This window comes from Bufo gargarizans, chromosome 5, assembly GCF_014858855.1.
Source record: "Bufo gargarizans isolate SCDJY-AF-19 chromosome 5, ASM1485885v1, whole genome shotgun sequence".
Taxonomy (NCBI): Eukaryota; Metazoa; Chordata; class Amphibia; order Anura; family Bufonidae; genus Bufo; species Bufo gargarizans.
Window position 1 is genome coordinate 469,179,209 of NC_058084.1, and position 16,588 is coordinate 469,195,796.

A 16,588-nucleotide genomic window follows, 5' to 3' on the forward strand; every position below is an offset into this window, starting at 1 on the left:
TCTGCTTTTCAGCCTGTTGTCCGGTTTCCCCAAATAATTACTAGGGGTTTTAGAAACACGTAGCAGACCTGGATAAATGGAGTGGCCCCCAGTGTGTTCTGGGGCCCTAAGGTCCACCTGTACAATTTGATATCAATAAAAATTAAATGGTGAGTCAGTAGGTGGATCTAAGAAGATGGGGTAGAGAGGGAGCGCACAGTGATAGCCATGGGCCAAAATGTAGGCCCTGCCTATCATGGCTGGCCTTAAACTGGAAGAGGCCTCTATGATACCTTTAAGGTAATTGGTCTTTTCAATGCAACATCTTTCAAGTGCAACTCTTTAAGTGCACATACCGAATTATACCAGAATGTAATATTATGGATATGGAATCCACTTTGTCATCACCGTCTACTGACCATCACCAAATTCTCTCCTCTCCAGCTATGTCTGCATTGAACCTAACGGCTGCACCCAACTTTTTCAGGGTCTGATATTGTCTACACCCATCATTCCTTCTAATCCCCTGTATGTCTGCATTGAAGTTTGAATGTCTCTTTCCCTGCTGGATTTATTGAGTATTTGTTTACATTGACTATTTCACCCCTGTATCTGGTTCTCCCTTGATTAGGCCATATGTAGCCCCCTCCCCTCTTGGTCACACCTGATTGAACACTGAGTGGTATAAATCTAAGTTTCTAGGCCTTTCAGACCTTGGTCTTTTCAATGCAACATCTTTTAAGTGCAACTCTTTAAGTGCACATACCGTATTATACCAGAATGTAACCAGAAGGGGACCACAGGTAATTACAGAAATAGTTAATGCAATGTTTCACTTTTTCATCTTACTCTTCCCACTTTTCCACAAGCTGCTGAAATACCCTCACATCTATTCATCCAGCAAGGAACTATTTATCTCTCTCTCCATCTTACCTTCTCATCTGACCGCTTGCACAAACCTGTTTGGCAACGTAAAACACTTCCTTCCCAAACACACACAGATACCTCCTGCCCTCTCTTATTCTTATCTATTGACACTTTCTCTGCTTCTCCTTATTGCTGGTGATATCTCTCCAAATCCAGCCCCCCTAAGCAAATCCCCACTATCACCTCCATGTCCCACTACAAATCTCCTTCTACAAGTTTCTGCAACCCCTTAAACCTAATAACCATTCCTCTGACCCCTGCTCCTTTGGTTCCTCTTGCAGGAGCATTGCACGCTCTGTCTGTAACAAACTCTACTACATTCATGACCTCTTCATCTCTCGAAAACTTTCCTTTCTGGGTCTCATAGAAACATGGCTGACACTCTCTGACACCTTCTTCCCTGCTGCACTCTCATATAGTGGATTTCATTTCACTCACACCCCCCGCCCCGGCTGCAAACATGGTGGAGGAGTTGGTCTTCTCCTATCAGACACCGGCTTCTACAGCCCAACTCCACTGCCATCCTCCCTTACACTCACTTAATTTGAAGTACACTCTGTTCACATCTACTCTCCCTCCAACCTTCAAGTAGCTGTCATTTACCTCCCCCCAGGCCCAACCACCATCTTTCTTGACCACTTTAAAACCTGGCTCCTACATTTTCTTTCTGCCGACATCCCCACTATCATCATGGGTGACTCCAACAACCCTATTGACACCTGCCACTCAGCCGCCTCTAAACTCCTATCACTCTCTTCCTCCTTCGGCCTATCACAGTGGTCCTCCGCTCCCACCCACAGAGATGGTCACACTCTGGATTTTATCTTTACCTGCCTCTGCTCCCTATCTAACCTTTGTAATTCGCCTCTCCCCCTATCTGACCACAACCTACTCACCTTCTCTTCAGTTTTTTCTTCTGCTGCTCCCCCGGTCAACACTAGCACCCCCTCCTCCCCGCAGGAACCTTAAACATCTCAACTTTCAGTTGCTTTCTGACTCTCTTCTGCCACTCTCTATCATTTGTTCCCTCCAAGACCCAGATACAGCCACCACCCTGTATAACACCACAATAAGCAATTTTGCGGAACAGGTGCGGACCCATTCATTTTCAACGGGGCCGGAATGTGCCGTCCGCATCCACATATGCGGATCCGCACTTCCATTCCGCAAAAAAATAGAACATGTCCTATTCTTGTCCGCAATTACCGACAAGAAAAGGTATTTTCTATAAGAGTGCCGGTGATGTGCGGTCCGCAAAATGTAGAACGCACATTGCCGGTGTCTGTGATTTCTGAGAATCCGCAATTTTAGGATCCGCAAAACACATACGGACATGTGAATAGACCCTAAGGATCACTTCACCGCATACAAGAAATCCCTCCTCATTTTCAAATCCTCACTCGCTGATGCAAAACAGGTGACTTCTCATCTCTTATATCTTCCTTGTCCCACAGCCCTAAACAACTTTTTAACTCCCTTCTCTGTCCCCCAGCGCCCCCACCCTATCCTCTCTTCTCAGCTGAGGACTTTGCCACATACTTCAAACAAAAGATCGTCAACATCAGAGAAAGCTTCAGTGCACAGTACCCACAGATCCTCTACACAACTGCTCGGTCCTCTTCTCCCAAAACCCGCTTCTCCACCATTACAGAAGAAAAACTCTCCACTCTACTCTCCAGATCACATCTCACCACCTGTGCACTTGACCCAATCCCATCCCACCTCATCCCACCTCATTCCTAACCTCACCACAGTGTTTATCCCAGCCCTAACTCATCTCTTCAACCTATCACTAACCTCTGGTGTCTTCACCTCTGGTTTTAAACATGCCACCATTACACCCATCCTCAAAAAGCCTTCACGTGACCCATCTTCTTTGTCCAGTTATCGCCCTATATCACTTCTTCCATATGCCTCAAAGCTATTTGAGCAACATGTCCATTCTGAACTGTCCTGTCACCTCTCCTCCTGCTCCCTCTTTGACCGCCTACAATCTGGCTTCCGACCCCACCACTCGACTGAGACTGCCCTCACCAAAGTCACCAATGACCTACTAACAGCCAAAACCAAAAAACATTACTCTGCCCTCCTTCTCCTTGACCTGTCCTCTTCCTTCGACACTGTTGACCACTCCCTTCTATTACGAACTCTCTCATCTCTTGGCATCACTGACTTGGCCCTCTCCTGGATCACATCATACCTCACAGACCGGACGTTTAGCGTCTCCCACTCTAACACCACCTCCTCGTCTCCTCTGTTGGTGTCCCGCAAGGCTCTGTCCTAGGACCCCTGCTTTCTCTATCTACACTTTCGGTCTGGGACATCTCATAGAGTCCCATGGTTTTCAGTATCACTTTTATGCTGACGACACACAAATCTACCGTACCTCTCTGGTCCAGACATCACCACCTTACTATCCAGAATCCCACAATGCCTATCTTTCATATCCTCCTTCTCTACTCGCTTTCTTAAACTTAACATGGATAAGAATTCATCATCTTTCCCCCATCTTGCTCACCCCCCCAACAGACCTATCTATCACGATCACTGGCTGCACACTCTCCCCTGTCAACCAAGTCCGCTGCCTTGGATTGACCTTGGATTCTGCTCTCTCCTTCCGACCGCACATCCAAGCCCTTTCCACCACCTGCCGCCTCCAACTCAAAAACATCTCCCGCATCCGCGCTTTCCTTAACTTTGAATCTGCGAAAATGCTTGTACATGCCCTCATCATCTCCCGCCTAGACTACTGCAACACTCTCCTCTGTGGCCTTCCATCTAGCACTCTCGCACCCCTCCAATCTTTCCTCAACTCTGCTGCCCGACTAATCCACCTCTCCCCCTGTTACTCCTCTGCCTCTGCCCTCTGCCAATCCCTTCACTGGCTCCCATTGCCCAGCGAATTCAGTTAAAAATACTAACAAATACATACAAGGCGTCCATAACCTGTCCCCTCCCTAAATCTCTGAGCTACTTTCCCGATACAACCCCACACACAATCTCCGATCCTCACAAGACCTCCTTCTCTCCTCTCCTCTTATCACCTCTTCCCACAATTGCCTCCAAGATTTCTCCCGTGCATCCCTCATACTCTGGAACTCGCTACCCCAACATATCAGACTCTCACAGACAGTGAAATCCTTCAAAAGAAACCTGAAAACCCACCTACAACCAGTGACCCTGCTGCCTCTATACCGCCACGACCAGCTTCACCCGCACCTACTGTGTCCTTCTCCTATACCATGTAGATCGTAAGCCTCGCGGGCAGGGCCCTCTCTCCTTCTGTACCAGTCTGTAACTCGTCTTGTTTATGCTGAGTGCAATTGTCTGTATTATGTATGTGCACCGCTTATCATATGTGCACCGCTATGGAATGAATGGCGCTTTGATAATAAATAATAATAATAATAATTCAGTTCTGTTCTAATATCTTTATACAGTTCTCAAATAATACCACCATATAGTGGTCATTTAATGCCTCTATACAGTAGTCATATAATACCTCAATACAGTACTTAAACAATATCACCCTACAGTGTTCAAATAATACCACTATACGGTACTCATATAATACCTCCACCCACTACTGAAAAATACCACCATATAGTGCTCATATATTGCCTTCATACAGTACTCAAATTATATCTTCATACAAGTGGCCATATAATACCTCCATACAGTACCCAAATAATACCACCCTACAGTGCTCAAATAATATAACTATACAGTGCTCACATAATACCCAGTGCTCAAATAATACCACCATACAGTGGTCAAATAAAACTACAATACGGTGCTCAAATAGTACCACCATATATTTCAGAAATAATACCTCCATACAACTTATACTGTATAATACTGTTATTATGGTGGTTTCAGACCTTGAGTGCCAAGACAACTGTGGCGCCCCCTTCACCCTCCAGCAGGGAAGGTTAAGGCACTCTATGCAAGTGCACATATTGCACACCCCCTACGGCCGGTTCAGCAGATCAGCACCCTCCTCCCCCATATGTACTCACTTCTGTTGCTCCGGCTGGAGGGCAGCTACATGAGGTGAGGTCATCTCCATGAGCTCCCGGGAAAATGCCTGTGGAATGTAAAGACCAGACAGAGGACTTATGATGCAGGTATCAGAGGCATTAGTGGTTGTACCCGGTAGGATATTATAGATTTATTTACCTCACCGTTCTCTGGTGGGTCACCATTACCAAATGTACTTGTCACTACCAGAACGAGGGTCTCGTGCTCCAGGTTGACTGTATCATACTGATCCATACAGATCACCTAAACAGAACAGATGACAAAGCTGATGACTGGAGGGAATCACGGGGCATTAAAAAAACAAAAACACAACATGACACGATCATCAAAAACATGGTAGGACATCATGGCGACTACACAAAGCCTGACTGATCCCATCCCGTCACTTTCCACAGCTTGATTTTGACTGCTATGAGCACCTATATATCTTGGCTGCACCCACCTGCACTTGACTTACCTTCTAAATTAGTCATTTTTTCCAACTAGCTTCCATATGCAAACCAAAATGACTAAAGAGCCCTCAATAATACAGTACAACCCCACACCAAGTGGCCCAATTTCTCTTCTCAATGAAAGGTACCGGGGAGCACTCCTTTACAAAAACATCTATCACTGAGAACTTGGGAGAGACTGGTAGGAATTTTCTAAAAAAAAATCTAAAACAAATGCCCCTTAATTCATGACAGTCCTCAAATCTTCGTGGTTTTTGGAAAAAGTCCTCTGACTAGAAGCAGGGTGCTGATATAAACTCCCAAGATCCCCCGACTCAACGTTTTTCATCCTCCCAGCCTGCCGTTTGTTAAAGACCTCTTCTTACCTTGGGATCGAAGGCATATGAGAAGATGCTGCAGAGGTTCTGAGCATAGGTTTCTGAGCGACCAGTCTCGGTGGCATAGAGAATGGTGGCCTTTACCCTCCGAGCCATGGCTTGTCCCATCAGTTTAGCAGAAAACTTCACTGCACTAGAAAACCAAGAAGAATCTTGTTGATTCCTTTTAGGGTGTAGTTTTGGGACATGTGGAATTTTACATGATATCCCAGCTGGGGAACTGGAAGGATTCTAGACTCCCCCTTCCCCCAGTCCGATGACCCATTTTATTCACACATGTTAAGGTCCTGCATAACCTTATTGACTTACTTTGCTACTTCCTTAAAGGTTCTCTTCCGAGTGATGGTGCTCTGAGATCCCTTCCAGATGTGGTATTTCCAGGGGTCCGGCTGCAATATCAAGGTTGTTGTTGAGAGGGTTCAACGAGTCAGAGAACTTGATGACAGATCATTTCTTAGGTGGTCATGCATGGTGCAGTTGATCCATTGCCACCACCTAAAATACTGGTGGTGGTACCGGTGACGAAAAGGTTCTAAGAATAAGGAAATGTCTCACCAACCATAGGTTGAAACACCTGACCATGTATGGCCAACTTGATTGATGTAAGGACAGAAATCACAGGAGACACAGAGGAATCATAAAAAGAAAACTCTTAGGTTGTGATGAAAGTCGGGGTTGTCCAGTCGAGCAAAATGTTCAGAAAATTGCATAAAAGAATCAATACCGATCCCCTGCTGCTGCTGTTCGATGCTTTCTTTTGGTCTCCATTTGCTGGTCCTGGCTTGATGCACTGGAAGAGTCATTGACTGATAGATAGGCCATTCACATTCTCACGTTCCCAGTATATCAAGACAAGTCCAGGAAGGAGAGACCAGTTGGAAACTGTAAAGTTCTAGAATACGAGCAGCAGGGTGAGTATGGCTCCTTTTTTTTCTTTAAGCACTTTGAGCAATTTTGCCCGGCTGGAGAATCCCTTACGTGTGGACATATAATGGAAAACTCTGGTCCCGGAGGTTATGGAGTACAAACGAAGACAGGAGTCTCAGAAAGTTCTCAGGCACCTGGTAGAGGTAGGAAGGAGAAAGGTGGTAGTTGACCATCTCTTGATGGAATACAGGAGTCAGACTGCCAGACATCGGTGGCACAATCCAGACCCAGTCTGCTGGGCAACCTCCTCGTAAGCGGGTCTCGTGTTCCATGTGTTTCATGAAAGACTCCGTGGCTGAATGGTGGTCCACCATGGTGACCTTATCAGCCTGAAATAAATCAAACAGCATTGATATACCAAGATAGAAGACTGTATAGACAATATGCCCCTGTCGAATCCATGTATATTTTGCTTCTTACAGACCTCGCCACTCCCTTTTGGATACAAGCTGTGTCCCAGGTTGCCTAGCTCTCACTTGTCTTCCTCTCTGAGTGACTACTGCTTGAGTACCCATAGTATAAATAGTATTATTACAAATTATGGAGGCTCTGTGGCTATTTTTCCTATAGGAGGTTATTTATGTTTTCATGTTGCCTAGCAACCACCGATTTGCAGAGTGAGTGACCACTATTTGAATATATGTATCATACACTTGGTCAGAGGTACAATAAAGTAGGCCTTGATGCTGTAAGTTGTCATGTAGGGTTACCTGGTAGCTATGTAGAACAGCGATGTTAACCTCCAGAGCAGCCCTGTCCTTCCACAGGGATGAGGTTTTTTTGGTGTCCAAACCGAGCCTCTTGGCCACATCCTGTAAAGATTGTCATTGTATGAATCAAACAGATGACATACGGCTGAATATAAAATATTTCTGGGCAGGACTGTGAACGACAGGTTTCAAATCCTGCCCGCTACGCCAAAAACAATATACAAATTCTAAATTTCTATATTAAACAGTGCTTGGTGTAAACACAACATCTCCCACAATGCACCTCAGAAGAAAACACTCCTTTCTAGTAATTTATAATGTTAGGCAGCAGGTTATGTACAGTGCCTTGAAAAAGTATTCATACCCCTTGAACTTTTCCCAAATTTTTCACGTTACACCAACAAACTTAAATCTATTTTATTGGGATTTTATGTGATAGACCAACACAAAGTATGTGTGAAGTGAAAAGAAAATGATACATGATTTTCAAAATTTTCATAAATGAAAATCTGAAAAGTGTGACGTGCATTTGTATTCAGCCCCCTGTACTCTGATATCCCTAAATAAAATCCAGCGTGACCAACTGCCTTCAGAAGTCACCTAATTAATAAACAGAGCCCAACTCCAGCTGTTCTGTGAAGGCCTCAGAGGTTTGTTAGAGAACATTAGTGATCAAACTGTATCATAAAAACCAAGGAACACACCAGACAGGTCAGGGATAAAGTTGTGGAGAAGTGTAAAGCAGGATTAGGCTAAACTGACAGCCCAGGCAGGGATAGCTCTAATCAGAGAAGCAGCCAAGAGGCCCATGGTCACTCTGGAGATGCTGCAGAGATCCACAGCACAGGTGGAAGAATCTGTCCAGAGGACAAATATTAGCCGTGAAATCTACAAATCTGGCCTTTATGGAAGAGTGACAAAAAAAAAGCCATAAGAAGACTTGTTTGCAGTTTTCCACAAGCCATGTAGGAGGCACAGCAAACATGTGGAAGAAGGTGCTCTGGTTAGATGAGACCAAAGGTGAACTTTTTGGCCTAAATGCAAAACATGTGTGGTGGAAAACTAACCCTGCATATCACCCTGAACATTTCACCCCCTACGTGACACATGGTGGTGGTAGCATCATGCTGGGGAAGGCTTTTTTTCAGCTGAGACAGGGAGGTTGGTCAGAGGTGATGGGAAGATGGATGGAGCTTAATACAGGGCAATCCTGGAGGAAAACCTGGTAGAGGCTGCAAACGACTTGAGATTGGGGCAGAGGTTCACCTTCCAGCAGGACAACGACCCTCAACATCCAGCCAGAGCTACAATGGAAGGGTTTACGTCAAAGCATCTTCATGTGTTAGAATGGCCATTGAGAATCTGTGGTAAGACCTGAAAATTGCTGTTCACAGACGCTCTCCATCCAATCTGACTGAGCGCGAGCTCTTCTGCAAAGAAGCTGATAGAGACATACCCCAAAAGACCTGCAGACGTATTTGCAGCAAAAGGTGGTCCTACAAAGTAATGACTCGGGGGGCTGAATACAAATGCATGCTGCACTTTTCAGATTTGTATTTATTGATTTTCTTTTCACTTCACACATATACTTGCACTTTGTGTTAGTTGATCACAAAAAATCCCAATAAAATACATTTAGTTTTGTGGGTGTAACGTGAAAAAATGTGTAAAAGTTCAAGGGGTATGAATACTTTTTCAAGGCACTGTATGTGACTGGCAGATGTTGTATTTGTACTTGGCTGGAGCCAGGGTATAGTGTGTGTGGCACATCTCCAGGGGGTCCTCAGCGCTTCCTGCGGACTAGTCCAACACATATTGCATCCTGTATCCTTGGCATCTGTGACAGCCTCTTGCGGTGCGATTCTCACGTTTCGTTAATCTTCGTGGTAACCTCTGCACGTAGCGATGTGCTGGCTTTTCTATACAACAGTCATGTTCAGCATTTACTTGGCTAGAAGATGTAAGACGTGGCTGTATGTTCAATCCACGCAATCCAAACCAGGGCAAAATATTCCAGTTGTTATCAGACATGTTCCTTGTAATGTGTCCGTTTTTATGTAACCTTATTTTTTCTTAGCCTTTACAGCAGCTGCCTGACTCTTTTTGATTCACTGTTCCTAGGTTTTCTTCCATCTCAAGTTCTCTCAACACTTGAAGGGGTTTTCTGGAAATTTTGAATTGATGACCACTCCTCAATGTCAGATCGTGGGGGTCTGACGCCCGGCACCCCCGCAAATCAGCTGGTTGAAGAGAAGGCCGTTCTCCGTGCTACCGCAGCCTTTCCTTCATTGTTTACCTGCTCGCCATCGACATCGCAGCGGTCAGCAGGTGTAATCTACAAGAAGCCTTCCAGTAGACTGGGCCATAAGTATTTCTATGCAGTGGCGTTGCTAGGTTCAAACATTCAGGGCCAGACCCCCAGATGTTTTGTCCCAGGCCGCGAATGTGCTGGCCGCCAGAGATATACCACTGTATTGTCATCCTCAGGACCGTGCAGCGGGACATGGAAGCCAACTGAGGCCTATGAGAAGTAGTGTGGGTATTAGGCGGTATGATGAAGTCTAGACGCATGTGGTGCATTGACACTGCTGCGAGCGCCTGAGAAGCCGGGAACTCATTGCTGCTTCACTGATAGCGGTCGGAAGTCAGGTGAGCATCTTCTTTTTTCTTGTCTGTTTGGCAGCATGGGGGGCATTATAAGGACTGTAAACACTACAGGGGAGCATTATAAGGACCGTGAACACTACAGGGGGGGCACTATAAGGACTGTAAACACTACAGGGGGCCCGGGGGGCACTATAAGGACTGTGAACACTACAGGGGGGCACTATAAAGACTGTGAACACTACAGGGGGCACTATAAGGACTGTGAACACTACAGGGGGGCACTATAAGGACTGAACACTACGGGGAGGGGCACTATAAGGACTGTGAACACTACAGGGGGGCACTATAAGGACTGTAAACACTACAGGGGGGCACTATAAGGACTGTGAACACTACAGGGGGGCACTATAAGGACTGTGAACACTACAGGGGGCACTATAAGGACTGTAAACACTACAGGGGGGCACTATAAGGACTGTGAACACTACAGGGGGGCACTATAAGGACTGTGAACACTACAGGGGGGCACTATAAGGACTGTGAACACTACAGGGGGCACTATAAGGACTGTGAACACTACAGGGGGGCACTATAAGGACTGTGAACACTACAGGGGGGCACTATAAGGACTGAACACTACGGGGAGGGGCACTATAAGGACTGTGAACACTACAGGGGGCACTATAAGGACTGTGAACACTACAGGGGGGCACTATAAGGACTGTAAACACTACAGGGGGCCCGGGGGGCACTATAAGGACTGTGAACACTACGGGGAGGGGCACTTAAGGACTGTGAACACTACAGGGGGGCACTATAAGGACTGTGAACACTACAGGGGGGCACTATAAGGACTGTAAACACTATAGGGGGCCCGGGGGGCACTATAAGGACTGTGAACACTACAGAGGGCCCGGAGGGCACTATAAGGACTGTGAACACTACAGGGGGCCCGGGGGCACTATAAGGACTGTGAACACTACGGGGAGGGGCACTATAAGGACTGTGAACACTACAGGGGGCACTATAAGGACTGTGAACACTACGGGGAGGGGCACTATAAGGACTGTGAACACTACAGGGGGCACTATAAGGACTGTGAACACTACAGGGGGCACTATAAGGACTGTGAACACTACGGGGAGGGGCACTTAAGGACTGTGAACACTATGGGGAGGGGCACTATAAGGACTGTAAACACTACAGGGGGCACTATAAGGACTGTGAACACTACAGGGGGGCACTATAAGGACTGTGAACACTACAGGGGGCACTATAAGGACTGTTAACACTACGAGGAGGGGCACTATAAGGACTGTGAACACTACGGGGAGGGGCACTATAAGGACTGTGAACACTATGGGGAGGGGCACTATAAGGACTGTGAACACTACAGGGGGGCACTATAAGGACTGTAAACACTACAGGGGGGCACTATAAGGACTGTAAACACTACAGAGGGCCCGGGGGGCACTATAAGGACTGTGAACACTACGGGGAGGGGCACTTAAGGACTGTGAACACTACAGGGGGGCACTATAAGGACTGTGAACACTACAGGGGGGCACTATAAGGACTGTAAACACTATAGGGGGCCCGGGGGGCACTATAAGGACTGTGAACACTACAGGGGGCCCGGGGGCACTATAAGGACTGTGAACACTACGGGGAGGGTCACTATAAGGACTGTGAACACTACGGGGAGGGGCACTTAAGGACTGTGAACACTATGGGGAGGGGCACTATAAGGACTGTAAACACTACAGTGGGGCACTATAAGGACTGTGAACACTACAGGGGGGCACTATAAGGACTGTGAACACTACAGGGGGCACTATAAGGACTGTGAACACTACGAGGAGGGGCACTATAAGGACTGTGAACACTACAGAGGGCCCGGAGGGCACTATAAGGACTGTGAACACTACAGGGGGCCCGGGGGCACTATAAGGACTGTGAACACTACGGGGAGGGGCACTATAAGGACTGTGAACACTACGGGGAGGGGCACTTAAGGACTGTGAACACTATGGGGAGGGGCACTATAAGGACTGTAAACACTACAGGGGGGCACTATAAGGACTGTGAACACTACAGGGGGCACTATAAGGACTGTGAACACTACAGGGGGGCACTATAAGGACTGAACACTACGGGGAGGGGCACTATAAGGACTGTGAACACTACAGGGGGCACTATAAGGACTGTAAACACTACAGGGGGGCACTATAAGGACTGTGAACACTACAGGGGGGCACTATAAGGACTGTGAACACTACAGGGGGCACTATAAGGACTGTGAACACTACAGGGGGCACTATAAGGACTGTGAACACTACAGGGGGGCACTATAAGGACTGAACACTACGGGGAGGGGCACTATAAGGACTGTGAACACTACAGGGGGCACTATAAGGACTGTGAACACTACAGGGGGGCACTATAAGGACTGTAAACACTACAGGGGGCCCGGGGGGCACTATAAGGAGTGTGAACACTACGGGGGAGGGGCACTTAAGGACTGTGAACACTACAGGGGGGCACTATAAGGACTGTGAACACTACAGGGGGGCACTATAAGGACTGTAAACACTATAGGGGGCCCGGGGGGCACTATAAGGACTGTGAACACTACAGAGGGCCCGGAGGGCACTATAAGGACTGTGAACACTACAGGGGGCCCGGGGGCACTATAAGGACTGTGAACACTACGGGGAGGGGCACTATAAGGACTGTGAACACTACGGGGAGGGGCACTTAAGGACTGTGAACACTATGGGGAGGGGCACTATAAGGACTGTAAACACTACAGGGGGGCACTGTAAGGACTGTAAACACTACAGAGGGCCCGGGGGGCACTATAAGGACTGTGAACACTACGGGGAGGGGCACTTAAGGACTGTGAACACTACAGGGGGGCACTATAAGGACTGTGAACACTACAGGGGGGCACTATAAGGACTGTAAACACTATAGGGGGCCCGGGGGGCACTATAAGGACTGTGAACACTACAGGGGGCCCGGGGGCACTATAAGGACTGTGAACACTACGGGGAGGGGCACTATAAGGACTGTGAACACTACGGGGAGGGGCACTTAAGGACTGTGAACACTATGGGGAGGGGCACTATAAGGACTGTAAACACTACAGTGGGGCACTATAAGGACTGTGAACACTACAGGGGGGCACTATAAGGACTGTGAACACTACAGGGGGCACTATAAGGACTGTGAACACTACGAGGAGGGGCACTATAAGGACTGTGAACACTACAGAGGGCCCGGAGGGCACTATAAGGACTGTGAACACTACAGGGGGCCCGGGGGCACTATAAGGACTGTGAACACTACGGGGAGGGGCACTATAAGGACTGTGAACACTACGGGGAGGGGCACTTAAGGACTGTGAACACTATGGGGAGGGGCACTATAAGGACTGTAAACACTACAGGGGGGCACTATAAGGACTGTGAACACTACAGGGGGCACTATAAGGACTGTGAACACTACAGGGGGCACTATAAGGACTGTGAACACTACGAGGAGGGGCACTATAAGGACTGTGAACACTACGGGGAGGGGCACTATAAGGACTGTGAACACTACAGGGGGGCACTATAAGGACTGTGAACACTACAGGGGGGCACTATAAGGACTGTGAACACTACGGGGGGGCACTATAAGGACTGTGAACACTACAGGGGGCACTATAAGGACTGTGAACACTACAGGGGGGGCATTATAAGGACTGTGAACACTACGGAGAGAGGCACTATAAGGACTGTGAACACTACAGGGGGCACTATAAGGACTGTAAACACTACAGGGGGGGGACTATAAGGACTGGGAATACTACAGGGAGGGGCACTATAAGGACTGTAAATACTACAGGGAGGGGCATTATAAGGACTGTGAACACTACAGGGGGAACTATAAGGACTCTTGGCACTACTAGGGAGTACTATATGCAATACAGGGGAAAACTATAAGGACTGTTGGCACTACAGACCGGCACTGTAAGGACTGTGGGCACTGCAGAGAGAGTTTAAGGACTGTTGGCACTACAGAGAGGCACGATAAGATAAGGACTGGGGGGCACTACAGGATAGACTATAAGGTCTGGGGGCATTATGGGGGCAGTTTAAGGACTAGGGACACTACAGCGGGGCACCATAAGGATTGTGGGCACCACAGGGGGGTACTATAAGGTCTGGGGCGCTATGGGGTGCAGGTTAAAGACTGGGGAACTACAGGGGGACACTATGAGGTCTGGGGCACTATGGGGGGGGGGTTGTAAAGACTAGAGGCAATATAGGGTACATTTTAACTACTGAGGGCCCTATGAAAGGACTTACTACTACTGGGAGCTCTATAGGGGTGCCTTATTAATATAAGGGGTGCTATAGAGTTGCCCAATTACTACTGGGTGCACTATTGTGGGCATTATTATTTGGCACAATATAGGAGCACTACTAATGGGCACACTTAGAGAGTATTATCATTATTGGGGGCACTGTTACTAATAAGGGCACTTTGGGAGAGAATTATTGCGATTGGTGGGGCTTTTCTATTACTATAGGGGGGCTATCTTTATGGCAGTATAATTTCCGCAGTATAGTATTTGGGGATATTAGGGAGCTCAGCGGGCACAGTATTGCGGGGGGGGGGGGATGGGCAGCAGGGTGACATTGTTGTGGCATCAGGGTCGGGAGGATAATGATAGAGAAGTGAGGAACCTAAGATGTCTGTGTGGCACTGTGCAGAGACGAGGCGGCTGAGAGAAGTTGTCTGGGTTGAATGGAGAAGATGAAACTGGACGTAATAGGTATGTGGTGCTGTATAGTCCTGTATGTTTGGTGGTGTCCATGCAGCAAGTAAAATATGTCTATAGTGCTAGAGCGTGGGGGGGGGGGGGCGATATGGGCCATATACATTAGGGCTTGGGCCCTTTGGGTCCTTTGAGACCTTAGCAATGCCCCTGCTTCTACGGTCCATCAGTTCTATATGGACAGTGCAAACCTGGGCTGCGATCTGCTACAATATAACTCTATACACTTACCTCACATATATTATATCGATAAGTGTCACATAGGTTCCTCATCCCAATCTCGGTGTTCATGTACCAGCCATTAAATGGCACCGCTGGGAACTCCAACCCTCCGATCTCCAGGAGTAAGCTGCTGACGGCAGGCAATGCGTACCACTTTAATCCCAAATCTGCAAACCACTCATAGCTAGAAGGCAAGAGAAGAAAACGCAGCCAATTAATATGGACCATGAACATGTTTCTGAATCATAGTGCCATCGCCTATTGGTCTAGAATGGTGTATTATAAATGTTGACAGTGCAGGTGGTTGAGGGTGGAAAGGGGTCTAATAATGACATAATTGGTGGTCAGCAGTGGTAAAACAGTTAAAAGAGACGTCACTGATGGTCTAGGGCAGTGACAGAGAATAATAGTAAAATCCCTAATCTAGAGTGCTAAAGGGAGATTAATAGTAAAATCCTTGATTTTGGGTGCTGAAGGAGTTAAGGGAGACATCCCCAATAGTCTACAGTCATGAAGGTGTTCATGGTAACATCCCTGGTGGTCCAGGGCTGTAAAGGGGTTGATGGTCACATTCCTGGTGGTGTATCGTAGCAAGGGGCTTAATAATGAATCATTGATGGTCTGGAGTGGTAGAAAGGTTAATAAAGATGTCTCTGGTGGTCTAGGGTAGTGAGGGAGGTTATAAGTAAAATTACTCACCTAGGGTGCTAAAGGGGATAAGGAGCTATCACTGGTGGTCCACAGCAGTAAAGCAGTTATTGATGACATCCCTAAGGGTCTAGGATGGTAAAAAAGGTTAATAAAGATGTCTCTGGTGGTCTAGGGCAGTGAGGGAGATTAATAGTAAAATCCCTGATCTAGGGTGCTAAAGGTGAAAGTTTTAATTATGACATTTCTGGTGGTCCAGGGCAGTACATGGATTAATGATAACATCCCTGGTGGTCAAGGGCATTAATGGTTAAATCCATGATTGCCTAAGGGCAGCATGCCTAAGGGCAGCATGCCTAAGGATAGCATATTTTGTTGGAAACATGAGTCTTCAGAAACACCACTAATAATTTTATTTCCACAGGTAAGGATGCTACACGGTGATGGCCACCAACTCATCCTGAAGAACAGGATGGAGAACGTTGTTGCTTACTTTGGATGTCTGATGGGCACCTCTAAGACAAATTCAGGTGGGATTTCAAAGACTTTTGGATCATCTCCGTTGGCTTGTAAGAGAAGAGGCAACACATCGAATCGCCCACCTCTTGGTTTCCAGCCCAGCTGGACACATAGCTGTAAGATGGAAAGTGGTGGGACATTTATCAGTAGGTGCAGCCTAAGATGCTTTGATGCAGATGAAGAGCATAACTGATGACAAAATCTCACATCTGTCAACTCCACATTGGATGGATCTCCCAACACAGTGTCATCTGCTTGTCTGTATCCCGCATAGCGGATTAGCTGGCTGTTCCAGATCCTGAAATCCGTCGCCCCATCTTTTCTCTGAGGGAAGATGGTAATAGCTGACCT

At 47.2% G+C, this 16,588-nt stretch overlaps 1 protein-coding gene across 5 annotated transcripts in view; it reads right to left on the bottom strand.

Moving 5' to 3' along the window:
- Positions 1-16,588, bottom strand: part of LOC122938785 (nitric oxide synthase, endothelial-like) — a 91,628-nt gene that overhangs the window by 37,486 nt on the left and 37,554 nt on the right. For all 5 annotated transcript variants that reach the window (XM_044294555.1, XM_044294554.1, XM_044294559.1 and 2 more), the window contains 9 exons: positions 16,445-16,586; positions 16,212-16,351; positions 15,080-15,254; positions 7,414-7,515; positions 6,838-7,032; positions 6,086-6,165; positions 5,765-5,909; positions 5,086-5,190; positions 4,926-4,993 (listed from right to left, as the gene is read on the bottom strand). In XM_044294555.1, coding sequence (XP_044150490.1) covers positions 4,926-4,993; positions 5,086-5,190; positions 5,765-5,909; positions 6,086-6,165; positions 6,838-7,032; positions 7,414-7,515; positions 15,080-15,254; positions 16,212-16,351; positions 16,445-16,586 — 1,152 coding nt within the window. The remainder of the gene's footprint in view (positions 1-4,925; positions 4,994-5,085; positions 5,191-5,764; positions 5,910-6,085; positions 6,166-6,837; positions 7,033-7,413; positions 7,516-15,079; positions 15,255-16,211; positions 16,352-16,444; positions 16,587-16,588) is intronic.